This window comes from Hemitrygon akajei, chromosome 9 (genome assembly GCF_048418815.1).
Source record: "Hemitrygon akajei chromosome 9, sHemAka1.3, whole genome shotgun sequence".
Classification (NCBI taxonomy): Eukaryota; Metazoa; Chordata; class Chondrichthyes; order Myliobatiformes; family Dasyatidae; genus Hemitrygon; species Hemitrygon akajei.
Window position 1 is genome coordinate 87863004 of NC_133132.1, and position 23747 is coordinate 87886750.

The 23747-nt window shown below is 38.5% G+C and overlaps 1 protein-coding gene across 3 annotated transcripts in view; it reads right to left on the reverse strand.

Moving 5' to 3' along the window:
* Window positions 1-23747, reverse strand: part of fam135a (family with sequence similarity 135 member A) — a 121471-nt gene that overhangs the window by 80259 nt on the left and 17465 nt on the right. For 2 of the 3 annotated variants that reach the window (XM_073056496.1, XM_073056495.1), the window contains exons 2-8: window positions 14050-14144; window positions 13835-13960; window positions 13378-13457; window positions 8507-8646; window positions 5772-5842; window positions 5270-5443; window positions 392-518 (exon numbers count right to left, since the gene is read on the reverse strand). In XM_073056496.1, the coding sequence (XP_072912597.1) occupies window positions 392-518; window positions 5270-5443; window positions 5772-5842; window positions 8507-8646; window positions 13378-13457; window positions 13835-13911 (669 nt within the window). In that variant the 5' untranslated portion in view covers window positions 13912-13960; window positions 14050-14144. Of the gene's footprint in view, window positions 1-391; window positions 519-5269; window positions 5444-5771; window positions 5843-8506; window positions 8647-13377; window positions 13458-13834; window positions 13961-14049; window positions 14145-23747 lie in introns of those variants that run through there. The other variant, XM_073056497.1, reaches the window with a different exon arrangement.

Here is a 23747-nt window from a genome sequence, read left to right on the forward strand (position 1 = left end):
TCAGTGACTCATTCCACACTTAGCCATGTGATGAGATCAATTTAACTGTTTCTTTACTGCAGGGGCATCAATGAAAGACAGAGCTCTCAACCAGATGCACAAGTAGCATGCAACAATATGAAGAATTGGAACTTGTAATGTGTTCCCTGTAGAATCGCATCTATGTTCAAAATATCTTATATATCTATATACAGGATATTATAATGACTGCTCTTAGTGCTGATTTCATTAGCAATCTTATTCCTGGGAATTCATCTCGATTGCTAAGCAAGATATCAGCTTATGGATCAAAATCTAGATTGCTTAGGAAGTCAAAGTGCTAAATTAACAATAACTCTATTCAACCATTATCTTAGCATTGTCACAAACTGACACGATTATGTTGACTTACATCAGGTAATAATTGTTTTGTATAGTTGCTGCCGAAAACCACACACTCAAGAGATGGAATGGCATAATCTTTGCTTTGTGCTGGGGTATTCCTGTTTAACCAAGTGTTCTTCACTGGACGAGGAAAGCTTAAATAGGAAAGAAAAGTGTTGGTTCAGGTTATAAAGAAAGCACATGAAAGCCAAAAGCTTAAATTCATATTGAATTGTGAAAGATAATACTAAGGAATAGATTTCTATAACCAATGCACTAAGCTTTCCCAGAACAGCTATAATAAAAGCTCATTTTGCCCACAACATTGAGTCAATTTTTAGTTTAAGCATAAAGTGACATTAATTTTTTCTACCCCAGATACCCTGGCAACCATAGATTCATCACGTTAACTGTGTCAAATTATATCTGATTTTTTTACATTTCCCAAATAAAACTGAACACTTTCTGTTTAGAGTGATCTTTAGAATCTTCAAAGGAAAAACAAATTGTACAATAGAACTTGAATCGAGGTCTCAGAAAAATAAGTGTCTTGTTTTAAACAAAACATAATTGATTCTCTTATGAAGAGAAGCAGACACATGTTGTATCAAAAGGAACAGTAAGAAGCTAGCATGTGCTGGAAATCTGGAGCAATTAAGGCAGTATATACGGAGGGACATGGGACGTTGATATTTGGAAGGAAGGAGGAGAAATAGCCAGCATAAAAAGATGGGAGAAGGGTAGATCCAAGGGAGAAGGGGACGATAGGCATGTGAGGGAGGGGGGAAGAGTGGGAATAATGTTAGAAGCTGGGAGGTGATAGGTATAAGTCACAAAGGGATGAAGATGGAATCTGATAGGAGAGGACAGTGGATCATGGAATAAAGGGAGGAAGATGATACAGGTGAACCAGAGGGAGGAATGTGTGAATAATGTGCAGATCAAAAGAATGATGGAGATGGGGGGTGGGGAATGGGAGGAGAGCAGCAGTGGTTTTGGAAATTACTTCTATAAGTACTAATGTTTTTGCTTTATGATTCCTGAACTTTCTCCAGTGCCAAAGCTTCACTGGAAACACAAGAGATTGCAGAACCTGCAATCCACAGCAAAAAAAAATTCAGTTGGAGCTCAGCAGGTCAGACAGCATCTGTGGAGGCCAAAGGCCAATTGACCTTTCAAGGTTGAGACTCTACTTGGGACTGAGAATTTAAAGGAGAAATGGCCAATATAAATAAGAGAGGCGCCAGTAGAGGGGGTGAGATAAGAGTTGGTAGATGATAAGTGAAATTAGGTGAAGAAAGCAGGTGGAGATAGAAGTTGAGAGGTGACAAATGGAAACAACAAACAACTGCAGATTCTTGAACATGATAAGGAAGGTTTTAAGTGGAACCAACCAGATAAGGGAGGGATGATGAGCAGATGGAAGCTGGTGGGGAGGATGATAAAAACTCCAGGAGCATTATCTTCTTTAGCGAAGATCATTGTATAATACCCATGTCATCCCTTCATGAGTAGATTTCCTCTCAGGTTTCTGATTTGCTTCAACATCCCCTCTTTTCATTGCTATCATTAAGAAGGAACTACAGAAACCCGAAGACACACACACTCTGATTCAGGAATAGCTTCTTTTGCTCTGCCATCCGATTTCTGGATGGATATTGAACCCATGAACACCATCTCAACACTTTATTTCTTTTTTTGCACTGCTTACTTAATTTAACTATTACATAGTTAAGTTAAATATATAGATAATATATACTCTTATTGTAACTTAGTTTTTTCCCTCTATTATGTATAGCATTGTACTGCCACTGCAAAGTTAACAAATTTCACGACATATGCTGGTGATATTAAACCTGTTTCTGACCATCTCTTATAACCCTTTTCATGTGCATGCCCCCAAAGAATATTTTTGAATTAATTGTATGTTTTTGAATGCTATTTTTCTCATGCTCTCACTTTGTATTTATTATTTCCATTTTTCACTTCCCCTCTGAACTTTCGGTAATCAACATGATTTATCACAAGCATTCAATTTCTTCCTTATTTTTCCTTTTGTTTTGGCTATTCATAAAATTCTGCATTTAATTTCCCTCATTTTTTTCCACGGGAATGTACCTTGTATATGATTGAAACATATCCTTTTTAAAGGCCTCCTATTGTTCCAATACAGCTAGCTGCCAAGTTTTGATTCCAATATTCGCAGAATGGATCTATTCTCAGCCTATTGAAATAAGCACTTCTCCTATTGATCACTTCTGGTCTGGGAGTGAAAATGCAATACATCAACTCTTCCTCTATAAATTTTCTTGATTTTTTTTTTAAATGGCTCTCCTAACAAGCTTCTGCTTACCTTGCATGATCTTACTCCCTTTGGGCTGGCACTAATGATAGTCATACAGCTTGGAAGTGAATCCTGTTGCCCAACAAATCTATATTGACCACATATGCCTATTTACACTAATCTTATAGCTCCTGCATTTCCATCATCTTCTTCCAAATTCTCTTACTCACCCACACCCTAGGAGCAAATTTACAAAGACCAATTTAACTGATGTATAAGGTAATAGAACACCAGTACAATCATTATCCTTGAAAAAAAACTTCAAAAATATTCACACCTACAATCTATTCCTCTATTTATTCATGCAATCAAATGAAAAACATGTGTTAAAGAATTCCTACATACAGTGCCTTGTAAAAGTATTCAGCACCCAACCCTTTGTTCACATAAATGAGTATTACAACCAGGGATTTAGATCAATTTAACTGAGAATTATTTGTGTGAATCGCCTCCACCTTTTTTCAGAGCCCAAAAAAATTGTAAAGCATAAACTACCAAAATTTCAAAATTTAAAAATGCCAGCAGTTCAAAAGTATTCATATGCCTTTACACAGTACTTAGCTGAACCACCTCTTGCAGCTATTACATCCAGTAGTCTTTTTGGATGAACTGCCATGGATGCTGTGACAGTGTCTTTCATTGCCTTGCTGAAAGACCAACTTCCTCCTCAGTTTAAGCTTTCTAGCAGTCTAACAGTTTTTTATTCCAGGATCTCTCTGTATCAGCAGCATTCATTTCCCATCTCTCCTGACCAGATCCCCATAGCATGATGCTACCTCCAGCATACTTTACAGTAGGGATGGCGTTACCTGCCTGACGTGCAACAATAGATATAGGCCACACATACCACTTAGCATTGAGGCCGAAAAGTTCCACTTCGATCTCATCCGACCACAAGACTTTCTTCCATCTCTTTACATAATCTTCTAAGTGATGCTTTGCAAAATCTTTGTGGGCAAAGATATGGTATTTTTTAGCCTGAGCTTCTTCCTTGCCACTCTTCCATAAATACCATTTTCTGTGCAAGACCACTGACTTCCGTAGCTTACTCCAAGTGACTATTGGTGTCACAGCAGCCTCTTACAAGTGCCATTCTTCTCCAGTGACTACGGTTAGAAAGGCAGCCTGACCTAGGCAGTGTGGCTGTGGTTTCATATTTTTTCTACTTTTTCCATGATGGACTGCACTGAGCTCCGAGGCACTGTCAGTGCTTCTGAGACTGTCTTGTATCCTTCCCTAGATTTGCGCTTCTCTATTAATATTTCCCTGACTTGTCTTAAATGCTCTTTTGTTTTCATTTTGGTTTGGTCTATTGAAAATCTACCATACCATTGGACCTTACAGAGATTTCTTATGAATTCATTAAAATAGCTGATCTTCCAATTTCCTATATCAACAAATTGGGTGAGTTGATAAGGTAATATACAATACTGCATCCAAGGGAAGTTAGTGTAATAATTACAAAGGGGATGAATACCTTGCACAATGTTTTGTACAGTAGCTAAAAAAAATCCCACTTCACTAAATTTAGAAAATGAGACTGTAAAATGCGAAAATAGTTGTGGGAGCTAAATATTTTTTCAAGGCACTGTAGGGATTACATTATCTTGATAGGCATTTTGATTATGACAAATACTGTTGTTCTGAGACAATATCAAGCAGACATAACCATGAACAATATTAAGCTGATGAGAAATAATCATATAGTTTCATTTCAAACAATATATAGTGTGGATTCCGGAGTTAATTGGACCATCGGTTAATTGGGGCAGCCAGTTATTTGGGGTGACTCTTAAAGAATAAAAATTAATCGAAGAAAGAGTCAGAATTATCTTCATTTACTTGGGACACTATGCCACTTAAATGGGGCAGGAGACTGATGAACAGTTTCTAACTAGCTTCAGACAAATGCAGTTGTGAGACCATTAGACACCGCACCGTGCTTACAATGAACTGTTTTTAAATTGTGTCAGCTACATGTGCTTGTGTTCAAAAAGCACTGATTTGAGTTACTGATGTTGATGAGAAATAAGCAGTAAGAAAATTCTGACCTGTTTTGCTTAGTGCGGTTTCAAACATTCAGACTTGAAGATCCCAGAAACAGCCGGGAGTGAAAAATGAAATGATGTCACTAATTCAACAAGTTAGGAACTTTGGAGAATTTGAAGGTGTTAACGATCACCTTGAATATTACAGTGAAAATGAATATATGGAGGATGCAATCGTGGAATGCATTGTATGAAGGTAGTCCATAATCTACACTAGGTGTTTGTGATGATATTGTTCATCTACAGTCAATCAAAAGAATGCTGCAGCATACACTGCATGAATTTCTCTCGATAACAATTCAGAACTAATGCACTGTTGGATAATACTGTAGTAGTATTGACAATGTTCTAATTTGTTCAGTATGTCATTTAAATAGTTTGTCTTTTTTTTATACTTTTCCATGAAACTTCTAATTGGGCAGCTGCTTAACTGGGGCAAAATGTACTGGTTCCAATTAACTAGAATCCTCTATATTACCCTTCCTTCATTATTAATTTATGATTAAAGACTCACCTTATTAGAGGCTGATGAAGTGCAACCAAGGAGGCATGTATAGTAATTGATACAACAGAGAGGTGGAAATAATCAAACATTACATTGACATGGTGATGAAGTCCTCGATGTAAATTGAAGTGCATCTTTAAAGTCCGACTACTAATTAATTGCAGAGATTTCAGGTCATCAAATCTGGAAAACAATTTTTTTAAAAAATTAACTTTTTATAAAGACCTCGATGATAATGACTTAATGAAACATCTGTATAAATTATACAATAACGGAAGGAATACTTGGCATTCTGTTCTGTGAGTTCGTTGATGCGGCTGGTAGGTTGTGTTTACTTCCCATATAAAATGTTTGCCAGAGTTATTTACAGAATATAGGACATTACTGAGACTTCATCTGGAGTACTGGAAACAGTATTGGTCTTATTTAAAAAAGGGTCATATTATATTAGCAGTTCAGAGAAGGTTTACTAGTCTAATTAAAAACTTGAAATATTTTAACGAGCACTCACGTAAAATCTTTATCGGTAAAGTTGAGATCTAAAGACAGTTGGAAATCCATCTCATTCAGGGATTCTTCAATCTAGACATAAAATTAAATCATTTGACTTCCTCAAACATTTTAGTATTTTTACTTCTAATCAACTTCCAAAATAGCGAATACTGTGATCAATCATATTTTGCATGTCAGTATTTAATATTAATGTAAATTGTGACTTTCCATTAATTTATTCTCTTTCTAAAAGACCTAATCACCTTAATATTTCAAACTCATTACTGACAGAATTAAAACATGACATATCGCAAAATACTGTGAATATTTTTGCCCTAACTGGTCCATTCATGCATGATGAGAGTTGTGAAATTCTAAGCACATATAAAAATTTAGAGTTAGACTTGATGCTTTCCACAATTTTACTATGCAGACTGCTGAGATTTTCCAACTTCGATGAAAATTTTGCTCATGGGTGGAACACTTTCCACTTAAAATTATTTTATTGACTTTTTTTTCTAAAAAAATATGAATATTCACCATCTAGTCACCCTTGCACCCATATTGTACTCTTTCAAAATTAAAAAAGCCTCAAATCAAATAATCTTCACCAGTCACAATCTACCTCTTCATCAATCACCTCTGACCCATTTTATTATTCTTCTCAGGTTTTGCATCATCTGCAAATTTCACAACTACCTCTCAAAATCGGGTACACAAAAGAAATAAATCAATGGTCATAATATCAAACCCTGGAGTACCTTATTGCATATAAATTCTGTTCATTAATTCTTTCAACCTCTTAACCCTTCTCAATTCCGCGCACACACATTTATCTCAGATGCTTCTGTACTCAAGTGTTCCACTATGTACTAAGTTATGCAATGGTGTTTAAACCTCCATATATTATTATCTATTGGACTGTTCACATTTTCTTAGAGAGCCATAGAGCATGGAACATCCCTGGTTCATCAAGTCCATGCCACACAATAAGTAGCCATTTACACCAATCCTCGAGGAATCCTATTTTAGTTTCAGTGCATTTACAGCAGCTGTTCTCACCTCCCCAGAAACTAGCTCTCACGTACTCGCTTAGAGCAATTTTCATTAGTCAATTAATCTACCATGCCATGAATCTTTGGGATGTTGGTGGAAACAGGGAGAACATGCCAATTCTACACAATTAAACTTGGGTTGATGGAGCTGAAAAACAGTTGCTACTGGAGGGATAGATATGTAGAGAGACTGCAGCTGCTTGAAAACCTGATAGGGTAGTATCGACGGGGCAGAGCAATATTTGGAGCCATTGGGCAGGATCTTGTCGAGGTTAATTGCAGGGAGAGGAGTATCTGCCAAATGGGAGGCTTATAAAAATGTGATGTCAAGAATTCATGGCATGCACATTCCTGTTAGGGTAAATGTAAAGGCTGGTATACTTACTGACAAAATAAATTATGGCTCTGGTTTAGAAAAACTGTATATATGCAATAGGGGACTAGTGAATCACTTGATGACGAGTGTAGAAGTTCATTTCAGAGAGAAGTTAGGTCAAAAAGCTATGAGGGGATCTGGAAGCCAAAATGAGGCAAAAATCCCTAGAGATTTAATTGGTATATTATGAGTAAAAAGGTGGCTGGTAGAGAATAGGTCCCATTTAAGGTCAGTATGGCCATATGTTTGTGGAACCAAAGGAAATGCAAAAGACTTTTAATGAATACGTCTCTTTAGTTTTCACTAGAGGAAGTGATGGAAGTTAAGAAAATGTGGAAAATGAGTGATGCTTTGGACAATTTAAAATTAGGGAAGAGGTACTGGAGGCCTTAAAGTGTATTAAGGTGGATAAATTCCAAGGACTTAACCGACAGCATTCTAGACCTTAACTTGGTGTATTCTTGGATCTTCTGGAATACGAGAAAAAAAAATCCTGGAGGCCCCTACTGAAATTTTTGCTTCACCTTTGGCCACAGGTGAGGCTCCAGTAGAGTACAGAGTGGCTAATGTGATACAATTATTGAAAAAAGGTAGTAAAGTAAGTCAGGATATTTCAGGCCACTGAGTCTGACATCAGTGGTGAGTGAATTGCTGGAAAGGATTCTGAAAGCCAGGATCTACCAACATTTGGAAAGACGGTCTGATTTGGGACAGTCAGCATGGCTTTGTGTTTAGGAAGTCATATCTGACAATTCTCTTAGTTCATAGGCTAGTGGATGTTGTCTATGTGGGCTTTAGCAAGGTCCCTCATGGCAAGCTAGTCTAGGTCAAGCTAGTTGTACCACTATGTTTGCTTTTCTACATTAAATCATTTAAGAATTTAATCAGGATGAAAGTTAATCAACCCTTCTTGGTTGCTTCCCTCATAATGATTAATTTTCCAAGTCAGAATTGATTTTATCCTTGACAGTTTATTCCTACCCACTGCAAAGCTGGATGCTTGATAGATGGTCCTGCATAGACCCAGCTTAATACTATCTCTATGTTTCCTGGCTGAATGTTTTAAAGTAATATGCAGACATAGCTTTTGCTTAACATAATTAGAACTAATGTCTGAAGTCTTAATAACCTTCGTGTATTTTCTGCTTAATGGCTTAAATGACACATTTTGATTTTCTACATTTAAGGAATAATACAAATACAAGTGTTGGACAAGATCACAAGTAAAGTTGATAATACTCTAGCTAATACTTACAAAATATCAACTTTGATATTTGTGATTTAAAATTTGAAATATAATCTGAAATTAAATGGATTGTTTACCTTTCTGCTATCAAGCAACATTTTAACTTTCAGGAGTAATACATCATTAACAACAATCTCTTCATTTTTATAAAGAATCTGAAAAGTTTTACTGCAGGCTGTACAATCTTGGACAGAAGCAGGAAAGGCAAGTTCAGAACCTAGAAAAGGAAATAAAAAGTACATCCACCATTAAATGTAACTAAGTATGATGATACTGTTCATACAGTCTCTATATTCTAAATAGGAAATTTTATTTGGCAGTATTTTAAAACAATAGAGCATACCAGAAGTGTGGAATGCAGCAATTTTGTTTTAGAAATATACATTTACAGTATATTTCCTAATCATGAGTGCATATCAATGCTTCCTCTACAGTATTCCTTTCAAATGTAGATAAACAGCAGCTGCTTTAAGCACAGCAATATTCCACAATGGTCATGATGTGGAGAGGATAATAGAAAGTATACGAGCAGAACAGAAAGAAGCTCTTTCAGTTCATCAAATCTAGGCCAACATCTAGAAAAACTGCCCATCAATCCCATTACCCTGCTTTTGTTCCTTTAGCCATGAAATTCATTCTCTCTCAAGAATCTATCCAACTTTCTTTTGAAGTTATTAACTCTCCTTCCACAACTTTTGTGGGCAGTTCATAAATAATGTTTGCATTAAGAAAGTCTTAAGGGCGAGGAGGCACAGTTTATTGTACACTCGATAGCAACAGCAAGGTTAGAAAAAGGGAGTTAGAACAAGGCAGAAGGTTAAAGAGCAGAATCTCAAGGATTGTAAGATGCATGTTTTCCAACCATTGGGACCTCTTTGGGGCAGAGGTGATCAGTAGAGGATGGACAGGTGGGACCAATATTCTTCTGGCAAGATTTACTGGAATAAATTGGAAGGGTTTAACATCGTATGTCAAGGGGTAAGATGCAAAGTAGATGAGAAAGTTGAAGAATTTATAGAGCTTAAAGCAATTAAGTCCAACAAGCAGGGCAAACAGGGAGCTTGGTAGGTTTGACAAGTAAAACTGCAATTATTTTAACACAAGGTGGCTGACAGGCGGCACATGGGATTGTGATATTATAGTTACTGCAGAAACATAGTTGAAGATTGGGCAGGAACAGCAGCTCAGTATTCCAGGATTCAGATGTTACACGTATGATAAAGGTCGAGGTAAGAGAGAGAGCTGCAGTATTGATTAGGGGAATGAGAGGACCAAATACATAGGGAGATCACATCCAGGTGGCGGAATAATGGTATTATAAACGTAGATACCTTTAGCTTCCCTAATATTGTTTGGGACTGCCATAGTACTAAGAAATGAGATGGGACAAAATTGTTTAAGTATATTAAAGAAAGTTTTCTCTAGCAATATGTAAATAACCCTACTTGAGAAGGGGCAACACTCAATTACCTCTAGAAAATTAAACTGAGCAAGTGGCTGATACGTCAATAGTAAAGAACTTTGAGATCAGTGACAATAATTCTATTAGTTTTAAAATAGCTATACAAAAAGACAGGACTGGTTAATAACTTATTAAGTCCTAAATTGAGGCAAGGCTAATTTTGATGCCAATGGACAGGGATTTGCATAAGATTGATTGGGAGAGACTGCTGGCAAGTTAAGGAACATATAGCAAGTTGAAGGCTTTTAAGGGAGATTTAGTTCAGGGCCAATAATATTCTCTTTAGAGTGAAGGGCCAGCAAAAATTTATGAAGTAGAATGAAGATTTTAAAATCAAGATGTGGCTACACCAGGAACCAGTGCAGGATGATTGAACAAAACAGTGCGAGAGGGAGGATAGGCAAGTGATAGAGAAGGGATGCACGCAGACCGATGGTTTGAAATGTGTCTATTTTAATTCAAGGAGTATTATGAACAAAGTGGATGAGCTTAGAATGTGGATCAGTACTTGGAGTATGATGTTGTGGCCATTACAGAGACTTGGATGGCTCAGGGACAGGAATTTTTACTCTGAGTGCCAGGCTTTAGATGTTTCAGTAAGGGCAGGGAGGGAGGCAAAAGAGGTGGGCGCATGGCATTGTTGATCAGAAATAGTGTCGCGGCTGCAGAAAAAGAGGAAGACATGGAGGGATTGTCTAAAGAGTCTCTGTGGGTGGAAGTTAGGAACAGGAAGGGGTCAATAACTCTACCTTTTTTGGGGGTTTTTTGGGGTTTTTTTTTTAACAGACCATCCAACAGTAACAGGGACATCAAGGAGCAGATAGGGAGACAGATTCTGGAAAGGTGTAATAGTAACAGGGTTGTCGTGGTGGGAGATTTTAATTCCCAAATATTGATTGGCATGTCCCTGGAGCGAGGAGTTTAGATGGGTTGGAGTTTGTTAGGTGTGTCAAGAAGGTTTCTTGACATAATTATGTAGATAAGCCTACAAAAGGAGAGCTGTACCTGATCTGGTATTGGGAAATGAATCTGGTCAGGTGTCAGATCTCTCAGTGGGAAAGCTTTTTGGAGATAGTGATCACAATTCTATCTCTTTTACCATAGCATTGGAGAGGGATAGGAACAAAAAAGTTAGGAAAGCGATTTTATTGGAGTAAGGGGAAATATGAGGCTATCAAGCAGAAACGTGAAAGCATAAATTGAGAACAGATGTTTGCAGGGAAACATACGGAAGAAATGTGGCAAATGTTCAGAGGTATTTGCATGGAGTTCTGCATAGGTACGTTCCAATGAGACAGGGAAAGGATGGTAGGGTACAGGAACCGTGGTGTACAAAGGCTATTGTAAATCTAGTCCAGAAGAAGAGCTTACAAAAGGTTCAAAAAACTAGGTAATGAAAGAGATCTAGAAGGTTTTAAGGCTAACAGAAAGGAGCTTAAGAAGGAAATTGGAGAGCCAGAAGGGGCCATGAGAAGGCCTTGGTGGACAGGATTAAGGAAAACATCAAGGCATTCTACAACCATGTGAAGAGCAAGATAAGACATGAAAGAATAGGACCAATCAAGTGTGACAGTGGAAAAGTATTTATAGAACAGGAGGAAATAGCGGAGGTACTTAATGAGTACTTTGCATCAGTATTCACTACGGAAAAGGATTTTGGCTATTGTAGGGATGACTTAAACTGGACTGAAAAGCTTGAGGATGTAGATATTAAGAAAGAGGATGTGCTGGATCTTTTGGAAAGCATCAAGTTGGATAAGTCATCGGGACCAGATGAGATGTTCCCCAGGCTACTGTGGAAGGCAAAGGAGGAGACTGCTGAGCCTCTGGTGATGATCTTTGCATCATCAATGGGGAAGGGTGAGGATCTGGAGATTGGAGGGTTGTGGATGTTGTTCCCTTATTCAAGAAAGGGAGTAGGGATAGCCCAGGAAATAATAGACCAGTGAGTCTTACTTCAGTGGTTGGTAAGTTGATGGAGAAGATCCTGAGAGAGAGAATTTATGAACATTTGGAGACATATAATATGATTAGGAACAGCAAGCATGGCTTTGTGAAAGGCAGGTCATGCCTTACGAGCCTGACTAAATTTTTTGAGGATGTGACTAAACACATTGATGAAGGTAAGGCAGTAGATGTAGTGTATATGGATTTCAGCAAGGCATTTGATAAGGTACCCCATGCAAGGCTTATTGAGTAAGTTAGGAGGCATGGGATCCAAGGATCCATTGCTTTGTGGATCCAGAACTGGCTTGTCCACAGAAGGCAAAGAATGGTTGTAGACAGGTCATATTCAGTCACCAGTGGTGTGCCTCAGGATCTGTTCTGGGGCCCCTACACTTTGTGATTTTTATAAATGACCCAGATGAGGAAGTGGCGGGATGGGTTAGTAAATTTGCTGATGACACAAAGGTTCAGTGTGTTGTGGATCGTGTGGAGGGCTGTCAGAGGTTACAGTGGGACATCGATAGGATGCAAAACTGGGCTGAGAAGTGGCAAATGGAGATAAGTGTGAGGTGGTTATTTTGGCAGGTCAAATATGATGGCAGAATTAATGGTTAGACTCTTGGCAATGTGGAGGATCAGAGAGATCTTGGGGTCTGAGTCCATAGGACACTCAAAGCTGCTGTGCAAGTTGACTGTGTGGTTAAGAAAGCGTAAGATGCATTGACCTTCATCAATCGTGGGATTGAGCTTAGGAGCCAAGCGGTAACGTTGCAGCTATGTAGGACCCTGGTCAGACACCACTTGGAGTACCGTGTTCGGTTCTGGTCGCCTCACTATTGGAAGGATGTGGAAACCGTAGAAAGGGAGCAGAGGAGATTTACAAGGATGTTGCCTGGATTTGGGAGCATGCCTTATGAGAATAGATTAAGTGAACTTGGCCTTTTTTCCTTAGCGCGACGGAGGATGAGAGGTGACCTGATAGAGATGTATAAGATGATGACAGGCATTGAGCGTGTGAATAGTCAGAGGCTTCTTCCCAGGGTTGAAATGGATAGGATGAGAGGACACAGTTTAAAGGTGCTTGGATGTAAGTACAGAGGAGATGTCAGGGGTAAGTATTTTTACGCCGTGAACAACTTTCTTTGACCTTAGAAGATAGAATGTCATGTCAAGCCAATATATTGCTTTGTTGCAAGGATTAAACCATTTTAAACACTTCAATCGTCATTTTCAATTTGAAAATCTGTTATGTTGTTTAATCAAGACAATATGCATTTAGCTTTGAATATTCATAGAAGAAAGTAATCAAATTCTTCACAGTTCACACAAATTAACACCAGTCTAACAACCAAGTCCTGATAAAGGGTCTCAGCCCAAAATGTTGACTGTTTATTCCTCTTCATGGATGCTGGCTTACCTGCTGAGTTCCTCCTGCAATTTATTGGTGTTACTCTGGATTTCCTGTATCTGCAGAATCTTGAGTTTATCAACACCAGTATGGCCGTTCCTAAATAATAAAATGACTTTCATTTTCCTTACCTGCTGGATTCAGTAGACTTGCCTCCAACTTATGAGGAACTCTGGGAGGCAACTTCATTGTTGCACGTATCTGGTAAAACCTGCAGAGGTAAATATATCAATGTATTATGATTTTAAAAAGAAATCAAGACAACACATATTGGAATGATCAAATGGCAGAGCAGACTCGATAGGACGAATGGCATAATTCTGCACTTGTTTTATGGTCTAATAAACTTAGTATCTACTGACTTTGACTTTATGAGGGCTTCAGGTTTTACCTCATTGAACATTAGGTAGACAACAGATATTTTAACTAATTCTAGCACCACAGCAACAGACTACACTTAACTAGATTTTAATCAAACTATCTCATAACTGCTTTCTACAATAATCAACTCATTTTATAGAATTTTAAAAAGAATAAACATTTTGTATAATCAATTATGTAAAAAGAAGTTGCTTGAAGAGTAATTACCCTCTCTGGAAAAGGTCCACATTATAAAACTTGTGTAATTCAACAGAGAATTCCACTGTTGCTTGCACCTCCGTCATCTTTTTATTTTAGAAAGTTCCAAAACATTTAGGACAGCACCATGATTATCTATAAAAGAGCAACAATTTTGATTACCAACGAAAAAAAACAACAAAATTCAGGCATCAGGAACATAATTATTCTATGATTAAATTTACCTTGGTTTAGTCACTTTTGGGGGTATCATGAACATTGCAAACAATTTTTTTCTTTTTGGTGCTTCATGATTGCTGTTTTAAGCACATTTCAAAATCTGGAACACAATAAATGTGATAATGATTAAATCTGTAGAATGCTCCTCACCCAGAAGTTAAAGACAGTCTATGAATATTTTTGTACATAATGAATTAAAGGGCTCATACAACAGATAGTTCAAGAAATTCCCACTCGATTCTCATTAGCTTGCTGTAAGATACACCAAAGTTATTTGATTATCAGCTGACACTGTACTCAACTGTGAAAAGAAAGTTTCAGAGTCCAATATGCAAATTCAATTAAAATTCATAAAAGAATATGATGGTAAAAATATAATGCTTTATATTCTTAAATGAGCAGAATTAAACTGACATTCATTTTTAGATTTCCAGTATCTGCAGCATTTTGCTTCTCAATATGTTTTCAAGAATCAGCAACACACTAATTAGAATTGGAAAGCAGTTATTTAAAAAAATAACAAGAGTGGGTGTACATCACCTGTTAACTTTTAAACAAACATATCAGATTTGTATTTTAAATACACAGCAAAATAATGTTTCAAGGAAGGAAGAATTAAGAGAACATATGCATGAAAAACTCCAAATGCACAAAAAAAATTAACAAGTGCAAGAAACAACATAGCCCACACAAAATTCTGGAGGAACTCAACAGGTCAGGCAGCATCTAGGGAGAGTAATCAACAGTCAACGTCTTGGGCCAAGACCCTTGGGTCAGGACTGAAAAGGAAAGGGGAAGAAACCAGAATAAAGTCAGAGGGAGGGGAAGTAGTACAAGATAACAGGGGATATATAAGAAAGAAACTGGGAGGAGATAAATGGAAAATACAAAGGGCAGAAGCAGAAGGAATCTGATAGGACAGTGGACCATGGAAGAAAGGGAAGCAGGAGGGGCACAAGAGATAGATGAGGAAAAGAGTAAATGCAGAGCCAGAATGGGGAATGGAAAAAGAGAGAAGGGGGACTTAACAGAAGTTAGAGAAATCTATGTTCATACCGTCAAATGTCAGGCTACACAGAAGGAATCTGAGAAGTTGCTCCTACAACCAGAGAGTGGCGTCATTGTGGCAGTAGAGAAGCTATGGACCAACATGTAGGAATGGGAATGGACAGTGTAATTAAAATGGTTGTACCTGGGAAATTCTGCCAGTTGCAGAAGGTGCTTAACAAAGCAGACCCTCAATCTACACCAGGTATCACTAATGTACAGGAGTCCACACTGGGAGCACCAGACACAGTAGAAGACCTCAACAGACTCGCAGGTGAAATGTTGCCTGACCCGTAAGGACTGTTTGGCTCTGAATTGTGGTACAGGGGGAGGTAAGTGGGCAGGTGCAGCACTTGTCTCACTTGCAGGGTTAAGTGCCAAGAAGATCAGTGGGGTGGGACAAGTGAAAAGGGAGTCACAGAGAGAATGGTCCCTATGGAAAGCAGTGAGTGGGAGGGAGGAAATGACGTGTTTAGTGGTAGGACCTGTTGAAGATGATGGAAGTTGTGGAGAATGACATGCTGGATGTGGAATCTCGTGGAGTGATAGGTATTCTAGCTTCTTTTCCCTTCCTTTCCAGTCCTGATGCAGTGTCTCGGCCCAAGACACATTATTGCTAAACTTTTTATTTTTCTCCGTAGATGCTGCATGACCTGCTGAGTTCCTCCAGCACTTTGTATGTATTACTCTGGACTTCCAGCATCTGCAGATCTCGTATTCGAGAAGCAATGTATGTGATCAAGATGGGATATATAAATAAGAGCTAAACAAATGTGGCAAGCTAACAGAATTAGCAATGAAAAGTTGTTACAAGAAAGAATAAAACAAGAAAAATAAAAATATTTTGCAAAAGAATTTCATAAAAAATTTAAGAAACAAGAGCAGCAGGCCAATGTACCAGTTCAGACTGCTACCCCATTCAGTGACTACTTACACCACTGTCTCTGGCAGTACATTCCAAGTACTCACCACTGAGAAAAGCTCCCCTCAGATCCCTAATAATCTCTTTACCCTTATCCTAAATTTATGTCATTTACTTCTATTCACCTCTGATAAAGGAATATCTATACCCCTCATAATTTGATATGGCTCAATCGTATCCCATTTTAACTCCTCCTGCTCTAAGAAAAACAACCCCTGCTTCTTGAGTCTTTCCTCCAAATGCTACATCCCAGGCAACATCCTGGTGAACTGCACTTGGTTGGTTCTGTTTGACAGGTCACCTCATTCCCACGTTTGATACCAGATTCCTGAAACAAGCTCCTTCATGGGAAGTAAAAGCCCAGCAAACAGAGGAAAAGATTCAAGGATGTCCTTAAAGCACCCCCTTGAAAAATGCAACATCCATAGTGACTCTTGGCCTCCGGTCACTCAAGCAGAAAAAGTGCATTTTGGCTGCCATTGAGAACCTCTAGTCTAGTTATTAGAACACACAGAAGTCGATCATAAATCCCAAAATGAAATTGCCACCTCGCAAACTGAGAAAGAAAAACTGTTAATCTTCAAGTTGTATAAACTTCAGCAAAACCAGCCAGATCTGTTATAGACAAAGCAAGTTAACTGAAATTACTTAATATGACATTGAGTTTAGAAGGCTCCAACATGCAGAGAAGATGAGGCTGGTTTAGAGTCATAGACATGTACAGCACAGAAACAGGCCCTTCAGCCCACCTATTCCATGCTAAACTTAAACTTTTCACCTTTCATCCTTCACCCCCGACCTCTGGTTGTATTCCCACCCAACTCAGTAGAAAAAACCTGCTTGCGTTTCCCTATCTCTACCCCTCAAGCTTCCATAAAATAACTGTTTTTCTCTTTACTGATAGTCTAATCTGCCAGATGCTACCCTCAGCTCCGACCTCCATATCACTGAATTATATATTTGGTTGTTTTCTCTAACATCCCACAGTGAACCATCAACCATATTATGTCACATGTATTTACTTTGTACTATCCAGAGCAATGCCCCCCTACACCATCACCTTATCTGTAACTTAAAACTAACTTGTTTTCTTCCTTTCTCTGTTCTAATGAGAAATATCAGCATTGAAATGTTAATACTTTTTCTCTTTCCACAAATGCTGCCTGATCCATTGAGTATTTCCAGCATTCTTAATTATTATTTCAGGCTTATGGATTTCCAGATTTTTGATTTTAAGACTGCGAGAAAGTCAGAAAATCTGAAATACTGGATTGTACCTTGATCGCTCTTATTTATTACAAATATCTATTAAAAATCCTGATATGTCTCTGAATTGCATGAAAATAACAGAAGCTCAAAAATTATGTAATTATGCTGTTAATTTCTATTTAAAGAATGATAGGTTGACCTTCAAAAATATAAACTGCTCAATTACAGAATTAGATATATTGAAAATTTATACAGCTAATGAACCAATTTGAATTCCCAGCATTAAATGACCGAGTAGTTTCCCAAACCAGTCTTCTCAGTCACATCCAGATGTTGCCTCTGTTGAATCCCCAAATAATCCAACTACTCTTCACTTCAAGCCATGTAATACCAAATATCACCCCATTGATACTTGTTCTCATCAAAACGAGGATTTATTATCCATGAGGGATCTTTTGAGGGAAATTAGTATTTTGTTGTCAACGTAATTTGCTGATGGCAATACATTTCCCCTTGGGAAGGGAAAATTGCTCAGCTTTACAATTTGCCTGATCGCTTATTCAGTCATCACTAGATTCTATCTCGGCTTACCACTTCCACATTCCAGATGTCAGATATGAAAAAGGAAGTGGTATTTTCAGAAGAAGTGAAAAATCAAGCAGAAAAACATTCAAAAATATGTAAAGTTTATGGACTATTACATAACCAATTTTCTTAAAGATGAATCAAAATCAAAGAGAAAACTGACATTTACACCAAAAAAGTTATCAGAGAATTAACCAAAAATGTGCATTTGAAACAAGATATTAAATGAAAAAATATAAATGACAATGTTTCAGAAAGAAGAATTTAATGTGGTCAGTTGAACATTAGCCCAAATATGATTAAGAAACCAAGATTCAAAGGGAGCAGAGTTCAAGGGGAAATACAGTGTTACAAGAAGTTTCTTGTGACAGAGGGATAAGGCAAAAAGATAGTTCAAAGGATGAGGATTTTAAAGATTTTATACCAGAACAAAGATTGTAAAATGCAAGTCACTGTGAGATTTAATATAATTCAGCAACGAAGTGACAAGAGAGGAAAAAGATACAATTTATAGAATTTTACTAAACCCAAATAAATGGAAAATCAGCTTTAGAATGCCTGCAAAAAAGTTTTTAAAATCAGAATACAGAAGATGTAACCTACAACATGATAGCAATTTGGTATTTTGGAAATTTGTCCTATTTTGACACATTTGGCATATTCCCACTAAACCTCTTAACCCTGTCCATGCACCTTTTAAATGTGTTCGATGTTTGATATACGTACTAGTTTAACAACTTTCTCAAACACCTGATTCCATATATTGACCACACTCAAAGGTTTTCTTTCAGATTCTTATTACCGTAAATCTTTCCCTTCTCACCTTAAACCTATCTCTTCCAGTTTTTGATTCGCCAACCATAGAACATTATAGCACAGAAACAGGCCCTTCGGCCCTTCTTAGCAGTGCTGAACCATTTTTCTGCCTAGTCCCACTGAACTACACCTGGACCATATCCCTCCATATACTGCTCATCCATGTACCTGTCCAAGTTTTTCTTAAATGTTAAAAGTGAGCCTGCATTTACCACTTCATCTGGCAGCTCATTCCACACTCCCACCACTCTCTGTGTGAAGAACCCCCCCCTCAACAATGTTCCCTTTAAACTTTTTCCCCTTCACCCTTAACCCATGTCCTCTGGTTTTTTTCTCCCCTAGCCTCAGTGGAAAAAGCCTGCTTGCATTCACTCTACCTATACCCATCATAATTTTCCATACCTCTATAAAATCATTACTTATTCTGTTACATTCCAATGATAAAGTTTCCAAACTGCTCAACCTCTTTGTAACTCAGTACCACAAGTCATGGCAATACCCTTGTAAACCTTTTCTCCACTCTTTCCAGTTTAATGGCATCTTTCCTATAGCAGGGCATCCAAGCTGAACACAATACTCCAAGTTCAGTCTCACAACTGCAACTTAACATCCTAGCTTCTATACTCAAGTGCCTTGAGTAATGAAGGTTACCATTCCAAAAACACGATTCACTACCTTGTCTACATGCTTTATCACTTTTAGGGAACCATGTACCTGTACTCAGAGGTCTATAACATTCCCTAGCGCCTAACCATTTACTATGCGAATCCTGTCCTTACTTGGTTTCCCAAAATACAATACCTGGTACTTAACCAACTCCATTACATCATTTCTACTTTTATCCCAACCTGGGGATAAACTGACTAACTCAAGAATTCTCATTATAGATACCATGCACACAACTGCTCTGGCTTCTCTAATCAATGCAACCTATCAAGCATAATCTGAACTATGTAGTCTCTCTCATACTTTTCCTTTCAAAAATATTGTTTTAAAATCACGCAACAGCTCAATGTATGTTTTCTGGCCACTCAAACTACTCTTTTTCCCAGGAATACCAGTGTAGCTCCAAAGCTTTGCAATTGCAATCTGCTCCATTCAAAAAGAAATTTAACTTTAATTATTATAACTTACAATCAAAGTTCCTTTTCACCCCTTCAACCCCCACACCCCCAACACCCACCACACTGTGGAAATCTGCCTTAAAGCAATGAGTTAGAGAAGTTCCCTTGGTTGTATTCTCATTTCTCAGGACTTAGTGTCTAGCAAACCACATGAAATTTATGAACTCCACCAGCCTCCTGGAACAGTTCCACCTCTACAACCTCAACTACACAGCCAATCCGAATGTTTCTGGGTGTATTTCTGTCTTTTAATTTCGCCAGCCCTTCTATCGCTCTAACATTTTCCATATACGCAAGTGCAACTTCATATATAATAGCACAACTAAGTATGTGTGTTTCTCTCTAGAGGTTCCTTACTGTTACAAGAAAAACTTCGCAACATTATCAATAACTTATTCTTTCAAGGTATCAAAAGTATATACGAATTCAATATCCACGTCTATGATTGTAACTTTACTGTTTCTTTATTCTCCAATTCTCCACACAGCATTATTTTGGAAGAGCAACATATTTTGGCAGCTCAAGGTCAATGCTATTCTTTTCAGTCCATTTTCTTCAATCTGAAATATTTCATCTCTTCTAACTGCCACCTTAAGTCCTGAATTGAATTGATTATTTACATCTTTTGGGATAAAAGAAAAGCTAACAAAAGGTTCAGAGAGCTAGGTAATGTTAGAGATCTAGAAGATTACAGGGCTAACAGGAAGGAGCTTAAGGAAATTAGGAGAGCTAGAAGGGGCCATGAGAAGCCTTGGTGAGCAGGATTAAGGAAAACCCCAAGGCATTCTACAAGTATGTAAAGAGCAGAAGGATAAGACGTGAAAGAATAGGACCTATCAAATGTGACAGTGGGAAAGTGTGTATGGAACCGGAGGAACCTCTGTTACCAGAGGGCATGGTTTGAGAATAAGGGGTAGGTCATTTAGGACAGAGTTAAGGAAAAACTTCTTCTCCCAGAGAGTTGTGGGGGTCTGGAATGCACAGCCTCGGAAGGCAGTGGAGGCCAATTCTCTGGATGCTTTCAAGAAGGAGCTAGATAGGTATCTTATGGATAGGGGAATCAAGGGATATGGGGACAAGGCAGGAACTGGGTATTGATAGTAGATGATCAGCCATGATCTCAGAATGGCGGTGCAGGCTTGAAGGGCTGAATGGTCTACTTGTGCACCTATTGTCTATTGAAATAGCAGAGGTACTTAATGAATAATTTACTTCAGTATTCGCTATGGAAAAAGCTCTTGGTGATAATAGTGATGACTTGCAGCAGATTGAAAAGCTTGAACATGTAGATATTGAGAAAGAGGATGTGCTGGAGCTTTTGGAAAGCATCAAGTTGGATAAGTCGCCGAGCCTGGATGAGATGTACCTCAGGTTACTGTGGGAGGCGAGGGAGGAGATTGCTGAGCCTCTGGCGACGAACTTTGCATCATCAGTAGGGATGAGAGAGGTTCCATTAGATTGGAGGGTTGCAAATGTTGTTCCTTTATTCAAGAAAGGGAGTAGAGATAGCCCAGGAAATTATAGACCAGTGAGTCTTACCTCAGTGGTTGGTAAGTTGATGGAGAAGATCCTGAAAGGCAGGATTTATGAATATTTGGAGATGCATAATATGATTAGGAATAGTCAGCATGGCTTTGTCAAAGGCAGGTCTTGCCATACGAGCCTGATCAAATTTTTTGAGGATGTGACTAAACATATTGATGAAGGAAGAGCAGTAGATGTAGTGTATATGGATTTCAGCAAGGCATTTGATAAGGTACCCCATGCAAGGCTTATTGAGAAAGTAAGGAGGCATGGGATCCAAGGGGACATTGCTTTGTGGATCCAGAACTGGCTTGCCCACAGAAGGCAAGGAGTGGTTGTAGATAGGTCATATTCTGCATGGAGGTCGGTCAGCAGTGGAGTGCCTGAGGGATCTGTTCTGGAACCCTTACTCTTTGTGATTTTTATAAATGACCTGGATGAGGAAGTGGAGGGATGTTTTAGTAAGCTTGCTGATGACACAAAGGTTGGGGGTGTTGTGGATAGTGTGGCAGGCTGTCAGAGGTTACAGCGGGACACTGATAGGATGCAAAACTGGGCTGAGAAGTGGCAGATGGAGTTCAACCCAGATAAGTGTGAAGTGGTTCATTTTGGTAGGTCAAATATAATGTCAGAATATACTATTAATGGTAAGACTCTTGGCAGTGTGGAGGATCAGAGGGATCTTGGGGTCTGAGTCCACTGGACGCTCAAAGCAGCTGCGCAGGTTGACTCTGTGTTTAAGAAGGCGTATGGTGTATTGGCCTTCACCAATCGTGGAATTTAATTTAGGAGCTGAGAGGTAATGTTGCAGCTATATAGGACCCTGGTCAGACCTCACTTGGAGTACTGTGCTCAGTTCTGGTCGCCTCACTACACGAAGGATGTGGAAGCCATAGAAAGGATGCAGAGGAGATTTACAAGGATGTTGCCTGGATTGGCCTTACGAGGATAGGTTGAGTGAACTCAGCCTTTTCTCCTTGGAGTGAAGGAGGATGAGGGGTGACCTGATAGAGGTGTATAAGATGATGAGAGGCATTGATCGTGTGGATAGTCAGAGGCTTTTTCCCAGGCTGAAATGGTTGCCACAGGAGGACACAGGTTTAAGGTGCTGGGGAGTAGGTACAGAGGAGATGTCAGGGGTAAGTTTTTTTTACTCAGAGTGGTGAGTGCGTGGAATGGGCTGCCGGCAAAGGTGGTGGAGGCGGATATGATAGGATCTTTTAGGAGACTTTTGGAGAAGTACATGGAGCTTAGAAAAATAGAGGGCTATAGGTAATCCTAGTAATTTCTAGGGTAGGGACATGTTCGGCACAACCTTGCAGGCCGAAGGGCCTGTATTGTGCTGTAGGTTTTCTATGTTTTGTATACATAAGTAAAAATCTTTACATTACGTCTCTAAATATGCAATGTTGCAATTTATAGTAATTTATAATAAATAGTATGTACAACAGGTTAGTCGATATAACAGAAAAATATATTTGTATCAGCATGAATTAAGCAGTCTGATGGCTTGGTGGAAGATGCTGTCCTGGTGCCTATTGGTCCTGGTTTTTATGCTGTGGTACCGTTTGGTAGCAGTTGGAACAGTTTGTAGTTAGGGATGACTTGGGTCCCCAATGATCCTTCAGGCCCTTTTTATACACCCGTCTTTGTAAATGTCCTGTATAATGGAAAGTTCACATCTACAAATGTGTGGGCTGTCCGCACCACTCTGCGGAGTCATGCAATTAAAGGAGGTACAGTTCCCATACCATGCAGTGTTGCAGCCAGTTAGGATGCTCTCAATTATGCCCCTACAGAAAGTTCTTAGGATTTGGCAGCCCATACCAAACTTCTTCAACTGTCTGAGATGAAAGAACCAGTATGTACAGACCACGTGAGATCCTTGGTGATGTTTTTACTGAGGAACTTAAAGCTGTTCACCCTCTCAACCCTAGATCCATTAATGTCAATAGGGGCTAGCCTGTCTCCATTCCTCCTGTAATCCACAACCAGCTCCTTTGGTTCTGCGACATTGAGGGAGAGGTTGTTTTCTTGACATAACCTAGCACAACAAAGTAAATCCAGAATGAGCTCAGTGACAAATCTCAGCGATTATTTGCTTACAATCATACAAAGACAATAGTGGAGTTCAAGTGTGCTGAGATTCCTCTCAGCATTCCATTGGGAATCCAACTCTGGAATCCTAACATAGAAATGGAAAGCTCATTCAGCCAATCTGGCAATTCTAGCCTGGAGATTTGTAAGAAATAGTTAGGTTGTACTTTTTAAAATCATGTTAACATATAAAATATGTATTTTAAAGTTTATTTCATTAAATATTAATTTGTTGAATGAATAAAGCACTTTTTCTATTAAATCATATAAAACTTCTACAATACTGCCACAAATTTCACATGTGAACTAAAACCAGAAAATAATAAAGTAAAAGTACTCTTAATTCAAATATAGGTTTACACTAATTTTAATCTGCTCA